We start from the raw sequence: 18,230 nt of genomic DNA, 5'->3' as shown, positions 1-18,230 counted from the left end.
TCAAGGCAACACGAAGAGACACACCCTTTTGTTTTATTTACTTTATTTAATGAACTGTATGAAATGAATTGTTCTTTTGTAGTTTATTTGTAGCTTTAGCAATATTGTTTTACATTCATGCCAATGAAGCTGAATTGAATTGACAGGCTTTATGGAGACTCTGAACAATTTGCAGGTTCCTCTCTTAAATCACATCATATCTTGATATTCAACATTTCATTATTGTGGCCCTTTCAAAGTAGAAGAAAATCCACATTTGATGATAGTAATCTCTGATAGAAATCACACAATGAGCTTCACCAGAAGGTGCTTCTGTCCAGTAGCTGAGGAAAGAACGTGATGGTTAGATCCCAGCTGACACATTTTATTATTCATGGTGTTTAGAAAATCATCTTACTCTTGTGTCTTTAGAAAAGTTCCAATGATCCAATCCAGTAGACTAATTGGCCCCAGGGAAAATCAACATATTTTTGATGTTCACAGAAAGACAAAATCAGTTTATCATGTTTAACCACTTTACTGACAAAAACACTCTTTAACGGTTTCTGACTTCATGCAGATTCTTTTCTAAACCCTCTAAATCAGCTAAATAATCAACACATTGATCTCCATCCTTTTTTCATCATATACACAGAAAATACATTTGACATTTGTACTGTATATCTCTAGTGTTATCAAGGTTTGTCTGAGGTTCTCCTGTGCAGCATTAGAATGCTATACATTTTGATCAAAGGAGTTCACATTTATCATGCACATTTCAAAGTACATTCCAAAGTTGTTTAAGCACATTTAAGAAATCCTTTACAAAATAAATTTCAATATATTGTTTTCATTTCTGTTTAAATTAAATCTTTTTCAAATATAAGTAATTAGATTACATCTCAGGGGGAGAAACGTTATATTTTAAACTGCTCTCTAAAAATCCCTCTTACTAAAAGAATGACGTTTACAGTGTACCAATTTTATATTTCACAGAGAAGAGAATGGTTTTTAGTTCTGCTTTGAAGTTGTGACAGTTGTTGTTTGGTTAGTGGTGAATGCTGAGTTGATGGCAAGTTTTCTACTTTAGTTGTTTAAAGCCACACTGTTTGTCTGCAGCAAACAATTTTCAACACAATTCAACGTCACACCATGATTACTAAACTCCACCACCTGCATGTGCCACCTCTCCTCATTCGCTGGATCCATAATTTCCTCATTGACAGACCACAGGCAGTGAGGGTGGGAAGCACTACATCCACCACCATTACTGTCAACACTGGAGCCCCCCAAGGCTGCGTCCTGAGCCCCTTTCTTTACACTCTCTACACCAATGACTGCATTAGCCCTTCTCCCATTACAAAATACTTCAAATACTCTGATGACTCAGCCATACTTGCCCACCTCTCTGACACAGAATCAGTTACAGCATATCACCAATCCATTGCACACTTCACACAATGGTGTAAAGACAGTCACCTCCTCCTCAACATCACAAAGACAAAGGAACTCATCCTGGACATACGCCAGTGTTGTGAACAAACAGCGTGGTTTGGGCATTTTAAATCAAATACATTTGGACTACTCCAAATTCTTGGAGGAGGGGGTGAGATATCAACTCAACAGACAGTCGAAGCAACTCCAAAGAAGAGGTGAAAGGTTTGCTGTTTCTGGGCAGTCTGATCGTAAAACTGGCCACCTTTGGCAGCAGCCGTGATAAGCCTCGGTGCCTGACTGTTAAAATGACAAAGGAACACTGACCAGAGATTAGCGTTCTCATGAACAGGCAAAAAAAACTCTTCTTAAGAGAGAGCAGGAAACCCTAAACTGCCCCCACACGCGTAACCACGGCAACTGACCTTCTTGTCTTTTTAATTACCTCACATCAAAGGATATTCTCCTCTTCACGCGCAGGTGTGAGAAACTCGAGACGCCAGAGAAAGGACACATTCCTTTGTGTGGACAAGGAATACTGTCTCCTCATAACTTGCCATTATCTTGTTTAATTAAATAATCTTTTAGTTACTTGATTAGGTCTCTACACTCCATTTGAGTAGTTATGTTACCATGTTGGTGTTATTTGTTGTTGAAAAGAATCTAAATAAGTTAATTTTGCAGTGTTTTAATTTTCAGCTAGGTCACCTGACTTTATTCATTTTATGTGTAACCAAAGCTTTGTTCACAACACTTTCTGACACTTCCTTTAGAAATGATGATAAAGAAATGTCATCCTATACTATTAATTTTCCAGCTTGAATTTAAGGTTAAAAATGACTAAATTCCCCAGCTCCTAAGAAGATTGTTTCAGGATTAATCAGAGCTATCCTCATGTAACCCGAGCTCCCCCAAGTGGAGCGCTGCAGGTGGAGCTGAGCCAGGCCCGGACACGCCCATACACACACAGACAGGACAAGGCAGACACGACTGACAGAGACAGCAGGGAAGGGAAACACTGGGAACACGAGGAAAAGAGGGGAAGGCGAAGCCAAACCATAACAGCAGGAGCTTCAACATCAGGAGTAAAAGAGCTGGGCAGAAGAGGAGTCACAAAGTGAGCAGAGTGAGAGAGAGAGCAGGAGGAGAATGGAGGTGAAGCGGTAAGCATGGAGTAGCTCAACCTGCAGGGAGGAAGGGTCATATACACTGGGGACATGTAGCCATCACTTTTTGAAAGCATTTGTTAAGCAAAAAATAATAATAAGCTACTGATTACTGCATAACATTTTATGATATTTTTACATTGTGAATTGTCACCTGCCACCTGAACTTTGTGCTTCCCTTTATAAAAATGACATTTCTACCACAAATTGGTGCAGAAAATGTCTCCAGAATGCAATTAATGCTCAAAATCTTCTGGAGGAGAACCACTAGACCCCCCTATTCAATATTTCAACTGTAAATATTTTTTCTAAATAGTAGGTCTATTAAAATATACTCTTGTGTTGTAGTCATGCACACCATTCTTGTGCAAAAGTCATCACACCGAATGGACCGAGTGTATTGGCGAGGGGTGTCTGACCGATTTCGGTGGGCCGTCTCGGCCAAAAATGTCAGGGCCGATTTTTTGTCCCAGTCCAGCCCTCTCCCTCCCCCATCTGCCTGTTTTCCTGTTCCAGTCTCCTTATCTGATCATGCAGAGACCCCCTGTAACTGCCCTTCTCCAAAAGTTTAATAAAGTTTTTTCTAGTTTAATAAATGATAGACCAACATATAAACTTCTACCTATAAAATAAATCAGAGATCAATATAAGAAAACACAATAATTTTGGTTACCCTGAGTAATATACAAATCATACTATCTTAATCTCTCGATAGAAAACATAAAAATATATCTAGTAGAAATTATTGAAAATGAATATGTTCATTTCGAGCCCGTTCTCATCTCAGGGCGTTTCTGGGGCGTCCCGTACAGACCGGAAGTAGCGGTAGCTAGCTAGCTATCTAGGTTCGTGATAAAGGTGTTGACAGCCCCCCGAAGCCCCTACCCTTACCACAACCATCAGAAATGTTAGTACCTAAACCTAAGTCACTGAATTTATGCATTTTGACCAGATAACAGCTGCGTTGGTTGATACTTTTGATGTGATTGATGCTTGAATATATAGATAATCATTTGAGCAAACTCTGTAGCTTGTGTTTCTAATTGTTTTTTCTGTCTGGCCTCGTACAATTGTATGTGTTGTGGTTGGTTTAGGCCAGTGGGGTCCGAGGACCTCTAGGGATTCTTGAGGGGTTTCCAGGGGGTCCCCAACAAAAAGTGAAATCTTTTAATTCAACCCGATCGCATCTCATGCATCACATATACACGCTTTGGAAAAGTCATGTCTATTGTACACAAAACGACGATTTTGCGTGTATATGATACGCTGCAGTTTGCAATAGCGTTGCAACACAAAGGAGGTTAACCCTACCTGCTAGCACATCGGCCGTGTGCACAGCTGTAGGGTTAGCCTGTCGACATGCATATATTTACTGACTTAGGTTTAGGCCCTAACTAATGCCATGGTGGAGGTTAGGGAAGTTGCCTCAGGGGGCTGTCAACTCCTTAAACAAAAACATCGCTAGCTAGCTAGCTAGTCACCCCGGGGCGTCTCATACACACGTACCTGGGGGCGTCCACCATACACGCACAAATTTGTGTACAATAGACACGGCTTTTCCAAAGCGTGTATATGTGACGCCTGAGCATGAGAACAGGTTGTTTGTTTTCACTATTATTCCATCCATAAGTAACACAGTTACAGAACATATGACTATTTTGGTCATGGGTTTTTATACTCTTTCTGTAAGAAAACATCTAAACACCAAAATCCTATCAGATGGGGAATCCTGGGACATAATCTTATCAAATGGGGTCTGTGCTCTAATTTGTCAGTTTGGGGGTCCTTGACATGAAAACCAAAACAAGAACCACAGGTTTAGCCAAGTTTTTTTTAGTTTTTGAATGAAACATGCAATGTCTTACAGTGTATGATGTATTTTAATAAGATCTTAAGTGAAAGTATTAACTTGTGCAACTGTATAATAACAACATTGTTGTAATTTTCAGCAAAATAGAACAAGACGTTATTCTCATAACATTTGATCAACCCACAGAATATGACTAACAGAAGCACAAAGATACAATCCTTCACTGTCAGAATAAGACATTTACTTCACTGTTAGAATGTTTTCTCATACCTTTTTTTTTAACCACTTCCTTTTTCACTTCCCCTTTTGCCTGGAGGCAGAAAAAGAGGACCTGGACCAGCAGATCGATTGCAGAAATGTAAAACATCATGTTTTGAGGGGGAGCTGTGTGTTAGAGCTGTTCTTGATAAATTAGGTTGTTGGCAAATGTCTTGCAGACACAGTGAAACTCAAGATATGAAAACACAGAGATATACAATAACAACAAGATCATCATTTATACCACGGATATTTGTGATACCTGTAATATTGAAAAGAATATATATGTCGTAAACATCATATTTACCTGAAGAGGTGAGATGTAAAGATGTAAAATGGTGAAGATGTAAAAGCTATTTTATACAAAGGAGGAATCAGTGATGTGTTGCATTTATTCTCTACAACAGCCTGAGTTTAGAGTTTTATGCACAGCTGAGAAGAAACAATGTGTACCAAAGTACAGTCTTTGTCTTTTTAACACCGTCTCAGCAACATTAACACCTGCAGCATCGTTTTAAAGTTAAACTGCTGTAAAGAGGCCAACGTTTGACCTGCAAGAAAGAAAGAAAGCACCTCAGTAACAGAACAGAACATATTATGATATTGGTGTCAGAGAACTGATAACTTATGTTGATTATTTATCCCAACCTAATGATTGCTTTGACATAAACAGATAACACATAACCGTCCCCTGTACCTGCAAGTATTGTATTCACCAATCAGCAACAACATTGTGACCACCTGTAGGTCCCCCTTTTGCAGCCATAACAGCCCTGACCAGTCGAGGCGTGGACTCCACTACACCTCTGAAGGTGTGCTGTGGTATCTGAGACCAGGACTTTAACAGGACTGGTCTGCGGCTATACAAAATACATTGTGATGCACTGTGTGTTCGGACACCTTTTGTTTTAACTTTTTCAGTAATTTGACCCTCAGTAGCTCATCTGTTCAATCAGAACACACGGGCCAGCCTTCGCTCCCCACGCTCATCAGTGAGGCTGCCCATGATTTCCTTTCGTCGACCACTTTCAGTAGGTACTGACCACTGCAGACCAGGAAAACCCCACAAGAGCTGCAGTTTCAGAGATCCTCTGACCCTGGACAAAATGTTAAACTTGCTGCCTAATATATCCCACCCACTGACAGGCGCCATGGTAACGAGATGATGAGTGCAGTTCACTTCACCTGTCAGTGGTCATAATGTTCTGGCTGATCTGTGTGTATCAGAACACAAATAGTAACCAGACCCTGGAACATTCTCTTGATAAGAAGTTCTGCAGCGCCTCCTGTTGGACAGTTAGTAAAAATGTAAACTGTTACACAGGAAACAGGAAACTGAGCAGTCTTGTTGGTCCCTTTCATCAACCTGCTGGTACACTGCATATCTAACAAAACAGAAGAAAAGCACATTCAAAGTTATTAAACATTTCATTAATAAATTAACAGTTAAATTCTTCTTTAGGCCAGTGAGTGTATTTTCCTAAATGCTGGTGTCAGTAGGTATCAATGCTCCACTGAGCTCAACCGACATAGTTCCATTCAAAATCATCACAGAAAGACAAGACTCAAGTTTCAGCGTATTAGAAAGTATCCTACTGGCAGATAAACAAACATTACATTTTTAAACTGAAAGGCAGTTTCTGTGTTCTTCTGTTTCTGAAAAATAGCATGAAGTTCAATAGCAGACCTATATGAGGGCTGTAAGGGAAATGTAAAAGTTTACAGTGTGCCAGTTTTAAAAGTGTATAGTTTTTAGTGCTTTGATCACTAACAGTAAAACCCAACACACTGCCACTGATGGAAAATACAGTGATAAATAAATCTCAAGCTTCACAATATTGCATTTGTGCTAGGCAGCTTCAACTCTCCTGCTAATCCAGGAGCCATAACTGTCCCAGCTATTATAACAAAAAGTATCAGTTTAAGCACTGTACTGACATCCATTTCACAGTTAGTTTATGATTTCATGCAGCTTCTTTTCTAAACCCTCTCAGTCAGCAAACAAATCCACACATTGATCTCCATCCCTTTTTCTATCATTTACAGAGAATACATTTGACATACAGTACATGTACACATAAATCAGTGGATAATTTACAAAATATTGTGAAAACCATTGAAAATGTGTCAAAATACAGAATCAACACAAAACCAAAATATACATTTTTCAGTATTTTATATAAGTCTTATCAAGGTTTGTCTGAGGTTCTTCTGTGCACAAATATCCCACAAAGATCTGGATCAATACAGTTCACAGATGGATGTCAGGATAAAACACAAGCACACAAACATATTTAACCTGTGAGCAAATTATGTTTTCTAGGTCACCTGACATGTGTGTGTTTGGACTGTGGAAGGAAACTGAAGCTCCCAGAAACTCTTGTCAGCCCAGGAACAATATGTCAGCCTTGTTAACAAAAGTAGCTTTTTTATGTGCGGGGGGGGAAGCCCTATTGTCCTCTACCAAGCTCTTTTGACCCCACATTCGACCACCATTTATAGTGGAAATGTCATCATTAATGTAAAGCGAAACACAAAATTCAGCCAGTGGGTAACAATTCAAAATATAAAATTATAATTGAATACAATACAGTAAGGCTCTCAGACAGTCTGTGTATGTGGATCAACTTTCTCATTTGATAACATCCCTGCTGAGTTAATATATCTAGGAATAATAATAATATCTTTATTTATCGAGCACTTTTTATAAAACAAGTTACAAGCGCTGTAACAGGTGCAAAGACAATAAAATCCGTAAAACACATTATAAAAGCAATAAAATACATGTGTAAAATAAATATTAAAAAATATAAAATAAAGTCAAATAAAATCAGGAAAGGCTCTCCTATAAAAGTATGTTTTAAGAAGGCTTAAAAGAGTTCACTGCAGACCTGATTTCCTTGGGCAGGCTGTTCCAGAGCCTCGGGGCCCTGACTCCAAACGCTCTGTCCCCTTTAGTTTTCAGTTGAGACTGTGGAACAGACTGCAGACTGGTGGTGTGTATGGGACTAAAAGGAGATATAGCAGGGCGAGAGCTTTAAATTAGTCTTCCTTCCTCTTTTCTGTCTTTTGTTTGGGGAAGTAATCTCTAAAAAAATTAGCATGTGGCACGTTTTCATCTCAACGATACATTAATTAATTAAATTCATTTATAAACACCTGAACTTTATTAGTCTGTGTTTCAGCAGGTTTTCTGTTCATGTTCAAAACTTTCTGCACATTCAAAATCTCTCCTACCTATCTTTCCCTGGCATTTTAAAAATAAAGTTAATACTTTCAATCTAATGAGTCATATTTTAACAGAAATCTACCTATCCTGTACTCTGCGGTGCACTGGCATACATTTTTGCTTTGTTGATGTGGTAGCATCCCCGTTAGACAGACACAGGACAGTTTGGGACTGTACTGGATGAGACAAGGAGGCAGAATACCCAAACAACCTGAACACACTTATATTAGAGGATCTGTTTTTTTGCACACGCATGAAAAATGATTAACTTTTTAGTCCCCAGTAACCTTCTCAAGTATGACTGCAGTGTTTAAAGAGATAAAGCCTTCTTTTTGCAGATCCATCTGTTTCTGGCACCACAGCTCACTGATTTCCATCCTTCTGTCTCTACAGAAATTACACACAGACCGTTGGTAGCAGGTTGTTGTATCCAGGAGCTGAGGGAAGAACATGATGTAGATGCAGGCTGATAGATTTTATGCTTCAAAATGTTTATGAATGTGTCTCTTACTTTTCAGTCAGATCACTTCCATCGACCACTTCCATTTCCCATCTTCAGCTCTCAGGCCAATCCAGTATCCCTTGGTTCCTGAACTGCCCCAACTGTTATTACTGATGAATGTCTGACAACAGAGAGACAGTTATCAGATATTTAAACACTATACTTAAATTAACACACTGTGGCCTACAGACTCAGTGTGTTCAGAACTACACAAAATAAACTTTCTTTGAATATAGGCTGTCTTCTCGTTACCTTCTCGGTTTGATGAGCTATAACAACCAAATCTGAAATCTTTCCTCTGCAGTTTTCTCGAGCTTCTTCCCAGGTTTTCTGATCAGAAACATCAGGGTTATTAATCCCATAGCAGCTGGACTGGGAGGGTAACCAGCCACCCTGACAAGCTTTACACTGTCTGTCTGAAACAACAGAGACCAACCAATAAACATCATTACTGCATTGTGAAATTATTATTATTTTTTACTTTAATCATGGGATCTGAACATACTTTGGTTTTGTGGTTTTGGGCAGTAGGCATCAATGCTCCACTGAGCTCGACTGACGTTGAGCTCATTCCACTTTGTCTCCATGTTCCGTATCTGTTCTGTTAAGTTGTTCCTCTCTGTCTCCAACTGCTTGGTGTTTTGTGATGTCAGGTTCTGGTTTTCTGCAGACAGCTTGGTGTTTTGTGATGTCAGGTTCTGGTTTTCTGCAGACAGCTTGGTGTTTTGTGATGTCAGGTTCTGGTTTTCTGCAGACAGCTTGGTGTTTTGTGATGTCAGGTTCTGGTTTTCTGCAGACAGGTTTGTGATGTTGCTTTTTAAGACAGTATAGGCTTGTGTCAGGTTCTCCAACTGGACTGTCAGATTGTTGTGTTCCCTCCTCAGCTTTTCATTTTCTGAGCTGAGTTTGTTGTTCTGGTTTGTCAGGTTTCCATTGAGAGCCAGTAGAATCGTTTGGTTTTCTTTCAGCTGATTCGGTTCACTTTCATGGATAAATGTAACAACTGCAAATAGGAAATAAGCTTCTTGAGTGATAATAATGATGCATTTTTGGAAGCTTTGTGTTTTTTAGACTTATGGGAGCTGTAGGACTTCCTAAGACCTTTGGTTCCTACTGAACCCTTAAATATTTGACACTGCCTAAAATAGCCAGGCTCTTTCAGCTGTGCACTAGCAGGCCTTTATGGCAGCAGGACTGCGTCTGTGGGACAGTGAAGGAACATGTCACCCAGTGCAACACTGTGACTCGCTGAAGTGTTTTTCATAGTTTGTAGACATTTGTGGGTTTCTATGGCACAGCTGGATAAGTCTTTGATACACAGATACTTTTGTTTGTAGGATCAATTCAGTGTTGGTTTGGGGCTGATCATGGAATATGTTGACAGTAAAAAAATATAGAATATCATTTGACTCATTGTTTAATGCCTTTTATGCATACATTACATACACACTAATGCTGTCACCAGTCTTCCTCTGCTGTGTTGTGACTTCTGTTTGTATATGAAAGATATATTCAATCAACTCAACTTGTTTTTCAAATTTGTCTTTTATTTTCTTTGGCTTTGTTAGTTGGCCTGATGCTTTCCGAGATGCTGCACTCTACATTACAATGGGCAGAATATGGAATAAATGGTTGAACATTGTCAAAAATAAAAGTCACATTACCAAGAACAGTCTTATTGCTTACGTACTGTCTACTGTCTATATTGTGTCGAGAAATGAACTTTGTTTGTAACAGATTTAGACTAGAGGCAGAAATCTATAGGTAAAACAACCTGTTAATAGATCCTCTGGTTACGGTTATAGTAATGTTACAGAGGAAAACTGGTGCTGTTATTCTTCAAGTTCTGCCTCATGTCTGAGTCTGAGGTACTGCATAGACTACCTGTTTTGTATACTTACTGTAGACACAGACTGCTATGATGCCCAACAGCAAAATGACACAAAGAATCCCCAAACAACAAGCCACCTGCTGATAGCAGCGACCTCTGCTGTTTGTTTTCTTGTCTGGCAAAAGTCCTGCTGAGAATAAACAACAGATATAATTAAGTCTGAGTTAACCAAATCAACTGGGTACTTTTCAAAGTTACAGGATTTTTACACCAAAAAAACCTTTTTATATTAAAAAGTTAGTAAATAAAGACAGTGAAGATACCCACATGATTTGACTAACTCAGACTGCTAAAAGCTTCAGATGAACTTTGGAACACATTTCTATACAGAACAAAGACTTTAGATTTTGTCTCCCATCTCTTACAGTCGAAGCACATTACAAAGGAAATTATTACAGGCAGCAAAACATGTTTCAGTATTCACATGGGCACCTTGTTTAATGATGGACTTTAAAATGTGTGAACCTGTTTTTTTGGCTTTCAAATGGCTTTTTGCCATTGTGCTAGAAGTAGTGGTAGCATTAGAAGCAGTAATAGAAGAATTGGTGGTAGTTGTAACAGCAGAATTTCTGTAGTTTTAGTGGCTGTAAAATGTTGCAGTTGAAGCACTCGTCAAACACTTGGCAAAATACAGATTAGAAAATCTCAAAATATAAATTCCCTACTATGGCTTAAACTCCAAAAACAATGGATCCTACACTTCCATAATTCAAGGTGATTTTATCTTTTCACTAGAGCTTCCCTGCCTGTGAAACAGCAACATCTTTTTGAACTCCACACCCCCAGTTTGTAAGTCTTTGTTAAAATTAGCAGTCTCTAAGTTATTAACAAAGCTCCTACTGTTTTCACAGGCTGAGCAGTACTCCTCATGACCCTAGTTCCCTTTTAATGGTTGTAATAACGATAAATCTGAGGTAGTATTTGTAGCAGTAATAGTAGTATTAATAGATATACTCTGTGTAGTCCTTGTACTCCTGGACCTTAGCGCTGCTTTTGACACCATTGATCACAACATCATGTTAGACAGACTGAGGCACTGGGTGGGGATCTCTGCTACTGCCCTAGAATGGTTTATTGCAACAGCCTTTTCACCTGTTTAACCCAAAAATCTACTGATCGACTCCAGACTGTCCAGAACTCAGCTGCCAGGCTTTTAACCAGAACAAAGAAATATGACCACATTACTCCTATTTTAGCTTCATTACACTGGCTCCCAGTATGTTTTAGAATTGACTTTAAAATTCTATTGATCACTTTTAAAGCTCTTCATGGCCTCTCGCCTTGTTATATTTCTGACCTTTTAGTCCCATACACACCAGCACGTACCTTGAGATCCTCTGGCAGAGGTCTGTTGTCTGTTCCAGAGTCTCGACTGAAAACTAAAGGGGACAGAGCGTTTGCTGTCAGGGCCCCGAGGCTCTGGAACAGCCTGCCCGAGGAAATCAGGTCGGCTGAGTCAGTGAACTCTTTTAAGTCCCTTCTTAAAACATACTTTTATAGGAGAGCCTTTCCCGATCTTATTTGACTTTATTTTATCCCTTTATTTTATTGTATTTTACTAATTTTATATTATCTGTATTTTACTAATTTTCAATGTTTTCATGCTTTTATCTTGTATTGTTTTTTTGTATTATTGTCTCTTGGGTATTATTGTCTTTACACTTGTTAAAGCACTTTGTAACTTGTTTTTGAAAAGTGCTCTACAAATAAGGATTATTATTTATTATTATTATTACTCTACTGAATGCTGTGTACATTTTTCTTTACAACTTACTGTTTGTGTCAGCAGTCTTTTCGGTTGTTTTGCTTCGCACCTTCACATCACTGTACACAGTTTCCTCCTCCTTATTAGCTGAAAGGTTGAAGAACACAATCTTGTGGTTAATTACTGCATTTTGTTTACATTTTAAAAGCTTTTACAGGTTTATTAGATTATTTGAATTTATTGCTATTGTCCCAGTATCTTCTGTTAGAATGAGAAATAATTCAGTGTTTTTCCCAGAACTGTATTCTGTGTAGACCTTCACAGGGCAGCTAAAACCCAAATTAACCAACTCTCACATTTTGCAGATCATGAAAGGGGAAACTCTGCATTTTATGGGAAACATTTTAAAATAACCAGTTCATTACAAATGCTTCTGCCTGGTTTTAGGAAGCTGTGGTCAGTGGAATCTCCAGTGTGGGTTACATAAATGGGCACTATCAAACAAAAGCAAACTAAAACTCATCCGTTTACATCCAATATGTTCAATATGTATATGACAAATAGATGTTTTGGAGCAGCAGATTACAGCAACTGAGGTTAGGGCCAGTCCACTGGATTACAGTTAGTAAAAGATTCCTGCCTGGTTTTAGGAAGCTGTGGTCAGTGGAATCTCCAGTGTGGGTTACATAAATGGGCACTATCAAACAAAAGCAAACTAAAACCCATCCGTTTACATCCAATATCTTCAATATGTATATGACATATATGACAAATAGATGTTTTGGAGACTACAACAATTGATTTTAATTTATCTTAGTTCAGATGACACAACCATTCTAAACAGCTGAACATTTATAGAGAACAGTTCACCACAATTTAAACAGTTTACAAAACAGCATTTCCAAAATGTCATGCTGCTCGGGGACCTTATCTGGCAGGACTTCCAGGGGGCTGTATGAAATTTGGTGTCAATTGACCTCTAGGTGGCACTTCAATCCTCAGTCAAATTCCTCGTATGTGAACACATACCTGGCAATAAAGCTGACTCTGATTCTATTAACCGTATATGAAATAACACTCCCATAGACATACATTCCTTTTATATTTCTGGAACCACAAATCCCTTTGATTTCAAACTCTGGTCGTTTATTCACCGCGGGCCCCGAAGCCACGGTGAGGTGCCTGAGTCGCCTTGGTTTACTTTCTGTTTTGTGTTTCACAAGGTAAGGAGGGCCCCCGAGCACTATACCACTAGAAACACTTAAATACCGTTAATGTTACTGTCTGTGTTCTAAACATATGCAGAACACTCGTTCCCAATGTGATTATGTAACTGATAGGACCTGTTCTGTCTAATGTCTAAAGTCGAAAGTCTAATGTTGTCACAATGTCCATGCTAATAGTTAATTGTGTGGTATGGGTGAGCTAGCTTTCCTGAGCATTGCTTAACAGGGTAAAAGATTTGTTGTGGCTCTTTAAATTATATCTAGCTCTGGAATATGGCATCTGAAGTTTATGTTATTTTCGTAATTGATTCATGAGTCAATAAGTGTCTTGGAAACTGATTGAGTTTCTGTTTTGTGTTTCACAAGCCAATAAACCGTTAGAGTTTGTTCTGCCTCTACCACCACTGGGTGTCCCGTTCCCTGTCTCTCCTTCTTGCCCCAGGACACTTCACCTAACACAACGCAGAGGCTGCTTTGGGGCTCACTGCTGGGAAGATAGGGTTACAATTTTATTTTTTAACATACACAAACACACATTTTTGTTTTCCTTTATTTAATGAATGAACTTAACTGTATGAAATGAATTGTTCTTTTGTAATTTATTTTTTACATTCATGCCAATGAAGCTAGATTGAATTGAATTGACAGGCTTTATGGAGACTCTGAACAATTTGCAGGTTCCTCTCTTAGATCACATCATATCTTGATATTCAACATTTCATTATTGTGGCCCTTTCAAAGTAGAAGAACATTCATTCAATCCGCATTCGATGATACTAACACTTTAGCTCCACCTGTAGTAGTCACGATATTTTTCTAAAAACTGGTCAATAGACAGACTCCCAGTGTCAATCTAAAACTGTATTACACACACACACATAGATCTGTTTGAGTGTCTTTTTTGTGATATTCAATTCAAATTTATATGAATGTAGCTGGGTGGTAAATCTAGTCATAGGCGATTTTCCACTTTGGTTTAGTATAGTTCTAAAAGTTTTGTAAAGTAAAACTTTGAATATTAGCCCGGGCTTTAATTTACTAAAATCACTGAATTGACCCTGCCTATATTTGAGACAGGCGTCCATATGAGACAGGCCTTTAATTCCTTTTTGCACAAAACTGAAACTATTATGAAGAAGTTTATTTATTTCAAACAGAATAATACTGTTGTAAATATTATCAAAAAATATCAAATACATGTCATTTATTTGATCTAGCTCTGACAGACTGCTTATGCACTTTTATTTTGAAGGCAGTAACCTAAACAACAACAGGGTGCAGGATGAGAGAAGTGTGGCAGACAGAGAGCGATGGACTTCACTTTTGATGGGTGGACCCTTACAGACTAAAGGACTATAAATAATCAAGGATGGGACACATTCGGACTAAACGAGCGGACTTAACAAGCGCTTCAAAGTTAACGTCAGTCAGCAGTTTTTTCCCCTTTTCCTCTCTTGTAGCCGGGCAGGTTACACTGGTAAATCTAGAAGAATGAGACTTTGGGTCTTGTTGTTTCCGTTAAATGAACGTAACAGTGGTATTGTGGAGAATGTAACCGATCTAACGATGTTCAGCATGTCCATATTGATCATATGAGCAGCTTAGAAGCAGCTAAAGCGGGCGACCCCGCGGGGTTTAAGAGGTTTTATACATCCAAAGAACTTCTATAAAAACCAGACCAGGCGTTTAATTGAGGCGTTTATTTGTCAAAATGTGTTCCCACACCAGGCCAGTAAAGGAGGTAGGCGGCTATTTGGGATTTGGCTATCAATTGAAGTTTTACAGTAATGTAAATACATGTGTTGTTTGTTTTGTTTGATAGAAACATTGTTTTAAATTTAAAGTAAGTGTGAAGTAGATTCTAAGTGGATTTCCACAGTCCTACATGTGATGGCAGACTTTCATCACAAGGTGGCAGCATTGAGTAATATTGTTGTTGTTCCACCAAGTGCATTGTGGTCTTTCTTCCTGTTTAATGTGTGAAGTACTTACGAGGGATTGGTGCAGAAACTTCATTGTGTAGAATAGTAGGTAAATGCATGTATATCTTGTTAAATATTCATGTACAAGTGTATGAAATGGCATCACCTGTCAATATTTTAACACTGGAATTGTGTGCTTGGATTTTGGGCGCCAATCGTCGACCATTGTGTACTAAATTTCATGGTAATGCTAGCGTGCATTAAGTCATACCGTGATATTGTACTCTGTTACTCAAAAAAATGTTACAGGTTTATATTAAGTGTAACTCTGTTTGAAGATAATAGACGTTTAAAGTGCCTTGAGTTGTGCGATCTCTGGGAAGTTCCACGTGGGTTTGGTGGAACTTGGGGAAGTGTAAGTGTCATTTACTGTTGCACATTTTATAAACCGATGTTGATGTAAGTGGGTGTATGGTTGTTATCATGATTTATGTCATGTTTTCTGTTGATAGTCATAGCCCACTGCTATTTTTTCTGTATTTTATTTTATTTTGCCTCTCCTTCCTCCTAAAATTTTTGGCTGTTAGAAACTGTTACAAAATTCAGCATTTGAGCTGGTTACGTGAAAGACTCAGTAGCATACCACTCTGTGAAATGAACCTGCACATGTGGTCAGCAATAAACCTGGAGCTACAAGAACCCCTTAAGTAATTGTGTCCTGTGTGGCATCTAATTCCACAGGATACATGAATGTTAATAGTACAGTACTGCCAAAGCTTCAAGGATGCACACACATGCACACACAAAATACACAAGCCTGGATGATGCTGGTGATTCTGTCCAGTAGCTGAGGAAAGAACCAGATGGTTAGATCCCAGCTGACAGATTTTATTATTCATGGTGTTTATAAAATCATCTTACTCTTGTGTCTTGATGATCATGGATCCATCCAGGTTCTCCTGTGCATGATTAGAATGCTATACATTTAGATCAAAGGAGTTCACATTTATCATGCACATTTCAAAGTATGTTCCAAAGTTGTTTAAGCACATTTAAGAAATCCTTTACAAAATAAATTTCAATCTAGCGTTTTCATTTCTGTTTAAATTAAATCTTTTTCAAATATAAGTAATTAGATTACTTCTCAGGGGGAGAAAATGTTATATTTTAAACTTCTCTCTAAAAATCCCTCTGACTAAAAGAATGAGGTTTACAGTGTACCAATGTTATATTTCACAGAGAAGAGAATGGTTTTTAGTTCATCTGATGACAGAGAGACAGTTATCAGATATTTAAACTTATACTTAAATAAACACACTGTGGCCTACAGACTCAGTGTGTTCAGACAGAAAATACATTTTCCATTCATACAGGCTGTCATAAAAGTGTTCACAGTGTTCTCATTACCTTCTCCATTTCCTCAACTATAACAGCCAATTCTGAACTGTTTCCTCTGCAGTCTTCTCGAACTTCTTCCTAGGTTTTCTGACCAGAATCATTAGCGCCATTAATCGCATAGCAGCTGGATTCGGAGCGTATCCAACCTTTCTGATAAGCGTTCTGTCTGAAACAACAGACCAACCAATAAACAACATTACTGCGTTGTGATATTGTTATTAATATTGTTGGTTATTTTTTTATCTTAATTATAGGATCTGAACGTACTTTGGTTTTGTGGTTTTGGATGTAAAGTTACATAAATTAAAGTAATAATTTTAAGGTAACTTCATGAGTAAGGCAGACACTTTGTTGATGAACAGCAGTATTACAGAGCTGGTGAATATCTATTCACTGCTAGAGTTGTTCTGTGTGGCAAGTGTCTTGCCTGCTTAAATAAAGGTTTAATTAAAAAAATAGAGTAGTTGGGGACAGTACAGCTAATGCTGACTTCAGCCTTCTACATGGTGCACATGCTCTACCAGGTGAGCTAACCTGGTACCTAAAGCACCTAAATAGAGATTAGGGCTGAACGATTAATTGCATTTGTGATATTATCCCGATGTGATAAACAAGATTTTCTAATCGCCAAGGCTGCAATTACACTCTGGTCACATGACACCCAAGAGTAAATCAGTCTGCAGACGAAGCATCAACTTCACACGTTATGCTGTACCTTGACTTGTTTTTGTACAATGGCCTTAACCTTGACAGAAGCTGACACTACAGAAACTTTAGTGAATTACTGAGCTTGTCTATTAAACACGAGGGGCGTCACTTGGTTTTATTTTCGTTGGCCAACTTTTGAACTGAACCTCAAACTGAGTATTTTTTGTTTGCTTACTGGGATACAGAAAGATGGACTGCTAGGAGATTTGAACTGAGTTAAGGACTCATTAATTGCTGGTTGAACTGTGGGTTTTGTATTGAGCGCTTACTGTACAGCACACTGTGGTGAACTGTGTTTTTTCCTGTGGTCTGCAGGTAGGCCGACCTGATGATATATCATATTATTTTATGCCATGACTAGACTCTCTAATTAGATTTCTCATATTATTATAATTTCATACTTCGTCTCCACCATTGCTCATAATAAATGTCAAACTATATACTGATTTACTGCTTGTCCGTTGAATACCCGCGGTACAGAGCTTAAAAATTAATCACATATTAAAATCACAATCTTGTTCAAAAAATCGCAATTAGATTATTTTCCAAAATCGTTCAGCCCTACTAGAGATTACATGTAAAACTTTACAATGATAAAGTAGACATGATTAGGAATTAGGACTGCGCAATATGAAAAAAATCTCATATCTTCTTATACTGTAGGTCATTTCATTTCATCACTATACATATACATTTCATCGCAGTATGTTTAAAAGCCCAAAAGACACAGAACTCCTCTTTTTTCCGTATTCTTCCACCTGTGATCCGTTATCACGGCAGCAGGTGCGCTATATGCCGGCTTATTAATGACATAACCTATCAAACAACCGAAACCAACATTTGCACTTTGTGTTCATACTGCTTTACTTAGTCCGTGCTAAAATATCCACCATGTCCGCGACTTGCAACGTAATAGGCTACCAAGTTTTTTACTGAGTGTCCATGTTTCTAAGCTGATAAGGGGATTTACAGTTGAACCAAAGCCGTGAACACCAGCATTAC

The 18,230-nt window shown here is 38.3% G+C and overlaps 1 protein-coding gene across 6 annotated transcripts in view; it reads right to left on the bottom strand.

The window, feature by feature from the left end:
• The window catches only part of LOC119896965 (C-type lectin domain family 4 member G-like), a 317,840-nt gene that overhangs the window by 287,785 nt on the left and 11,825 nt on the right, over positions 1-18,230 (bottom strand). Inside the window, exons 2-4 of one of the 6 annotated variants that reach the window (XM_038710439.1) lie at positions 12,044-12,121; positions 10,280-10,405; positions 8,884-9,381 (exon numbers count right to left, since the gene is read on the bottom strand). In XM_038710439.1, the coding sequence (XP_038566367.1) occupies positions 8,884-9,381; positions 10,280-10,405; positions 12,044-12,121 (702 nt within the window). The remainder of the gene's footprint in view (positions 1-8,883; positions 9,382-10,279; positions 10,406-12,043; positions 12,122-18,230) is intronic. The other 5 variants (XM_038710446.1, XM_038710440.1, XM_038710447.1 and 2 more) reach the window with 5 other exon arrangements.

The sequence above is a fragment of the Micropterus salmoides genome, unplaced genomic scaffold (genome assembly GCF_014851395.1).
Source record: "Micropterus salmoides isolate LMB-PRFRI ecotype aquatic unplaced genomic scaffold, ASM1485139v1 Ms_hic_scaffold_11, whole genome shotgun sequence".
NCBI lineage: Eukaryota > Metazoa > Chordata > Actinopteri > Centrarchiformes > Centrarchidae > Micropterus > Micropterus salmoides.
This window is presented reverse-complemented; position numbering and strand designations above follow the sequence as displayed.